Genomic DNA, 6,256 nt, shown 5'->3' on the forward strand with positions numbered 1-6,256 from the left:
TTTTTTGTGACAATGAGGCAGTTGTGTACTTCTGCAAGAACAATAAGAGATCTATCAATTCCAAACATATATATTTAAAGTATTACAGTGTTAGGGAGAGGGTTAAAAGGGGTGAGTTAGTGGTTCTAAGCATAGATACAAACTCACAACTAGCTGATCCTTTCACAAAAGTATTACCAGTTAAAGTGTTCAAGAAACACATAGAGAGCATAAATATTTTGCCTAACTTAGATGCTTGAGGTCAGTGGGAGCTAAGTCCAGTAGGAGCAAACTAAAATGTACAAGTTTTGAGTTCTTGTTTTAATTATCTTTGTAATAACAGTTTTCTTTGTTTTAAATAAAAGTCTTGAGGTATTTCAGAATTGTTATGGCATGCTGCAGTTTTACATTAGTTTCTGAAAAACTTACATAAATAAGTTACAGTTGTATATATACTTGCATATCAGATGACTTTAATCATGTCTAGCATGATGATATGGTTCAAGCAAGTTATAAAGTCATTGGTGTCCAGGTTATTGCTTGAAGTTCTGGATTTATAACATACGGTAGGACTTGATGTATATATATATATATATATATTCTATACTTTTTAATACACATTATATATATATATATCTCAATACTGAGGTTTTGGACATATGTATTTTGCAGGAGCTTATGTTGTAGCAAAAAAACTCTGCATTTTTGTTAAAGTGTAACTCGTTTCTTGTTCTGCATAAGTAACTGCAAGGTGACTATGTTGTGATGAGATTTTTGATTCAATTGTTTCTGGCGCGCACTACAGTAGGTAGTATAGTTTCTGACATTACAAGAACTTGATTTTCATAAACCGGAAGTGATTGTCCAAATGGGAGATTGTTAGATCAATTTTGGACATATCACATATTATATGATTATCATGTTTAATGTCATAATCTATTTCTACATGGAAACAAAGATAGTATCAAATCTAGTTCCTAATAATTTCATGTATTATATCATTATGGTAAGGAATCCTAATTTAAGTCTAGAAGCAAGACTACAAATCAGTATTGAATCAGGAATCTAAATAAGATGACTTAACTTACAAGATGTCTTTAATGGAATGACTCTTAAGGGTTAAAGATTCTCTATATATAGATGGTAAACGTCCCTATTATCACTACGAGTTATTTGTGTAAGTTTATGTCTATTGAGAAAGCAGAGAGTAGTGACTAACAGAAGACCTTGCCTAGCACCTTATGACTTCGGATTAAGGCACAATGAATCACGGTGTCGTCATTCATGAAGATGGTAAGTTAATCTCATTCACTAAATTAATAATTAGTTGTTATGCATATAATCTTTAGTTTTGTACTCATATCATGTAATTTAATTTACAATAGATGCATCTAGCTTTCCATGTAGACGAACAAATTATGCGGATCATAGATATAAACCACTTCTTATTTTTATATATTGTGCTTGTTTTTTTATTTAAAGAAAAGTTGAAAACTAATGATTCATATTGTTTGCACCTAGAGATGTGCCCTTATCATACAACTTAATGGTTCCACAACCAACCTCATAACCTCAAAATTTCGCTGTAGTTCAAGAAATGTACAACTTTTTGTATGCACGACGTATATATGTATACTAAATTTTAATCATCTGTCGTGTATTTACACATGCACCCGAAACACACACTACACTAAATGCTTAATAAAATAAAATAAGTTTCTATGATAATATAGTGAATATTGATGTCAATGAAGTGTGCGCACCGAACACACCCTTTTGTCATTCCAAATGGCCAGATACACACGTGCGAGGTCCGACAACAGTCCTCCACACATGCTTGACTATCCCGTTCATATTCCCAAACCCCACCACGCTCCACACCAACAGAGCACAGGACCCACATTCCACTTTATTCAAACCAAAAGGAATTACAAAACAAACAAAAACCTCTGTATATCTCCTCACATATTCATCTGATCCCCCACACCCCCCAAAAGCAAAAGCTCTCTCTCTCTCTTCTATTCCTCTCTCATTTTCTCTCTCTAGAATGGCCTAGAGGGTTTGTTTCCTTCTCCTTCATCCTCATCACCTCACTCTCACTCTCACTCTCACTATCACCAACCCCAATGAAACCCTCTTCCACCGCTTCTCTCTGAGGAGCGTTTTCCTCTGTTTCATTTCCCTCTTTTATTATTCTACAATGAGACTTCTCTGGCTTCCATTCAAACTCTGCTTTTGAATCTTCTTCTTCTTCCATTAACAGGTAATCTTTCTCTCTCCTCTGCCGCACCGACATTGTTAGGGTTCCCCTTAGTCGGCCACCCTTTTTGTCTGTTTCTCTCTTTTCTCATGTTCTTCCTCTGTTTTCCATTATTTTTTCCCAAACTCATAAAAATGGAAGTTTATTTATTTGGAAATTTTGAGTTCGGAATAAGAAAACAGTGCTTTGGATTTAGTTATGGAGATTATAGAGGAACAAGCTGTTGTAGTTTCCCTTCTTATTATCGGTTAGTCAAGCGCAGTTGATGAAACATCTCGAGTCTTGTGTTTTTAACGTTTGGAATTGTTGTTTCTGTGTTTTTAGGTTTACAAACATTCAGATCTGAAGCTTGGGTTTCTCCGCAGTTACGAAGATAGGTACTCTCTAAAGTTTGAACCTTTATATCTTTTGTGTTAATGTATCAAATAAGAAATATTCCAGGATCTATGTTATTCCTGTTTTAGGATTATTTTATTTGATTTGTTTACATCAAGTTCCGGATGTCTTATGAATCTGCATTTCTTAGTATGATATGGTAGACGATACAGTAATAACAGCCTGGTTCATGTTAATCAGTTTAGATTTATGAATATCCGGGTATTTTGGTACCTTTGGCTTTCAATCTTCTCTTTTTGTTAACGCTACTTGACTGTGTTTATCCGATTTTTTAGGTGTCAGGAATCTTTGAATTAATTCAAGTCAGTGAAACTGTTGGCTTCAATTTAGGCCGTCTGGGTCTCTAGTTTTTGACCCAAAAGATGCAGAGGCCTCCACCTGAAGACTATGCTTTGAAGGAGACCAAACCCCATCTCGGTGGGGGGAGGATCTCTGGCGACAAGCACACCAGCACCTATGACCTCGTTGAGCAGATGCAGTATCTCTATGTCCGGGTTGTAAAGGCCAAGGACTTGCCTTCCAAGGATGTTACTGGAAGCTGTGACCCTTATGTGGAAGTTAAGCTGGGAAACTACAAGGGTGCAACTCGGCATTTTGAGAAGAAGTCCAATCCCGAGTGGAACCAGGTGTTTGCTTTCTCGAAAGACCGGATCCAGGCTTCAGCTCTTGAAGTGATTGTGAAGGACAAGGATCTCATGAAAGATGATTTCATTGGCCATGTTATTTTTGACCTGAATGAGGTTCCAAAGAGGGTTCCTCCCGATAGTCCCCTGGCACCTCAATGGTATAGATTGGAGGATAGGAAGGGGGACAAGGCTAGGGGTGAGCTGATGTTGGCAGTGTGGATGGGGACTCAAGCTGATGAAGCATTTCCTGAAGCATGGCATTCGGATGCTGCCACAGTCAGTGGAGCTGACAGTCTGTCAAATATTCGCTCAAAAGTGTATCTCTCTCCCAAGCTTTGGTATCTGAGGGTTAATGTGATTGAGGCTCAGGATTTGATGCCGAGTGATAAAGGCAGGTACCCGGAAGTTTATGTGAAGGCTATCCTCGGAAATCAGGCTTTGAGAACCCGCATTTCACAAAGCAGGAGTATAAATCCCATGTGGAATGAAGATCTAATGTTTGTAGTGTCAGAGCCATTTGAGGAGCCACTGATTTTAAGTGTGGAAGATAGAGTTGCACCAAACAAGGATGAAGTTTTGGGGAGGTGTGCAATCCCGTTGCAGTATGTGGCCCGAAGGTATGATCATAAACCAGTGAATACTAGCTGGCACAATCTTGAGAAGCATATTATGGTAGAAGGGGAAAAGAAGAAGGATATTAAGTTTGCAAGTAGGATTCATATGAGGGTCTGTCTAGAGGGTGGTTACCATGTGCTTGATGAGTCAACACACTATAGTAGTGATCTTAGACCAACAGCCAAACCGTTATGGAAGTCCAGCATTGGGGTTCTGGAAGTGGGAATTTTGAATGCTCAGGGATTGATGCCAATGAAGACAAAAGATGGGAGAGGAACAACTGATGCTTACTGCGTTGCAAAATATGGGCAGAAGTGGGTTAGGACAAGAACCATTATTGATAGCTTGGCTCCTCGGTGGAATGAGCAATACACTTGGGAGGTTTTTGATCCTTGCACTGTCATTACAATTGGTGTGTTTGATAATTGTCATTTGCATGGAGGAGATAAGGCTGCGGGGGCAAAGGATTCACGAATTGGGAAGGTCAGGATTCGTCTGTCTACCCTTGAGACTGATCGGGTGTACACACACTCTTACCCTCTTTTGGTTCTGCATGCAAATGGTGTTAAGAAGATGGGTGAAATACATATGGCTGTGAGGTTCACCTGCTCTTCTTTGCTGAACATGATGCATATGTACTCGCAACCGCTGTTACCCAAAATGCATTATCTTCATCCATTAACTGTAAGCCAGCTTGACAGCTTGAGGCACCAGGCCACTCATATTGTATCAGTAAGGCTGAGTCGTGCTGAACCCCCCTTGAGAAAGGAGGTGGTCGAGTACATGCTGGATGTGGGATCGCACATGTGGAGTATGAGAAGAAGCAAAGCTAATTTCTTCAGAATTATGAATGTTCTGGGTGGATTAATTGCTGTTGGAAAATGGTTTGATCAGATCTGTAATTGGAAAAACCCCATCACTACTGTTCTTATTCATATCCTGTTCATAATTCTGGTCATGTACCCAGAGCTGATCTTACCTACTATTTTTCTCTACCTCTTTCTGATTGGAGTCTGGTACTACAGATGGAGGCCGAGGCATCCTCCTCATATGGACACTCGTCTCTCACATGCAGATTCTGCACATCCTGATGAACTTGATGAAGAATTTGATACTTTCCCCACTTCACGTCCTTCTGACATAGTGAGGATGAGATACGACAGACTGAGGAGTATTGCTGGGAGAATCCAGACAGTGGTGGGTGACTTGGCTACTCAAGGGGAGAGGCTGCAATCATTGTTGAGCTGGCGAGACCCTAGAGCTACAGCTCTGTTTGTGCTTTTCTGTCTGATAGCTGCTATCGTTCTGTATGTTACCCCATTCCAGATTGTTGCTCTTCTTGCTGGATTCTATGTGTTGAGGCACCCAAGATTTCGCCATAAGCTTCCATCAGTGCCACTGAACTTTTTCAGGAGGTTGCCAGCTAGGACTGACTGCATGCTGTGAGGAACTACTGTTGTATTGCCAATTGCCTTTGTGTTAAGTTAATGAAAATCGATGATGGAATGCAGAGTAGAGCTAGCTATTTGTTTTGAAAGCCTTGCAGCCATGAACATGAAGGTGAGGGTCTTCTCTTCTTGCAGTGTTCTGCAGCAGGGATCTGGTACGATGTATTTATGGCCTTGTCTTGAAGGCAGTCTTTAAAAAAATTTCGTTTGTTAATTATGTTTGATCTAGGACTTGTGTTTAAAGAACCTTCTTTTGAAGGTTGCTAGTTGTCATTTATAATCCTGTAGGCTGTGATTGGAATGCGGAACCATTATATGGCTAAGTACATCCTTCATATTTTTAGTATATTAAGCTCTTTCTCTATTTACTGTTTGTGAAGTTCATCGGTTGAATTGCATCTCCTTTTCTTAGCCATTATCAAATAGTTAGGTAGATGCTTGTTTTCATAGTCTTAAGTTTGCTGCTTGAATAATTGTTACATGCTTGTTGTCAGACTGTGATATGTTATGTCTTTTTTTTTTCCAATTACTGACATGTTATGTCGCTTGCTAGTTAACTTTTGGAGCTAAATTGTCAATCTGATTAACTTAGGTGGTTCTTTGACATTTGAATTGTCTAAAATATAGAAATTTGTTGGTCGTCATTGAGTGTAGTATACAGAAGTGTGAGAAGAGACCATTAAACATGAAGATGAATCTTGGAAGGCTCAGTCTACTGTCGCAATAGTGACTGATGAGTGACTGCAGTATGGGTAGACTTCAAGTTTTTTTTGGTAGTAAACCATAATGACTCGTGTTGTTGAATTTCAACATCTCTCTGGGTTGGTATGATTTCATGGATAGTGATCTTGTGTAGAATTATATTTTGGTCATGCGGAATTTTGTGATAGCGATTTGATTATTTTAGAGCCATAATCAATATAAATGCATGT

At 38.9% G+C, this 6,256-nt stretch overlaps 1 protein-coding gene across 1 annotated transcript; it reads left to right on the top strand.

The window, feature by feature from the left end:
* The first annotated feature begins 2,086 nt into the window (after positions 1-2,086).
* LOC126800004 (FT-interacting protein 3) lies at positions 2,087-5,688 on the top strand. Its single transcript, XM_050527272.1, has 3 exons — positions 2,087-2,242; positions 2,564-2,616; positions 2,911-5,688. Exon 3 carries the CDS (start codon positions 2,998-3,000, stop codon positions 5,320-5,322), a length of 2,325 nt encoding a protein of 774 aa, XP_050383229.1. The 5' UTR covers positions 2,087-2,242; positions 2,564-2,616; positions 2,911-2,997; the 3' UTR covers positions 5,323-5,688.
* Positions 5,689-6,256: the final 568 nt, after the last annotated feature.

Source organism: Argentina anserina, chromosome 6 (assembly GCF_933775445.1).
Source record: "Argentina anserina chromosome 6, drPotAnse1.1, whole genome shotgun sequence".
Taxonomy (NCBI): Eukaryota; Viridiplantae; Streptophyta; class Magnoliopsida; order Rosales; family Rosaceae; genus Argentina; species Argentina anserina.

Bases quoted from the DNA above. Each gene is read 5' to 3' on its own strand.
- LOC126800004 (XM_050527272.1), top strand. From the start codon at position 2,998: ATGCAGAGGCCTCCACCTGAAGACTATGCTTTGAAGGAGACCAAACCC.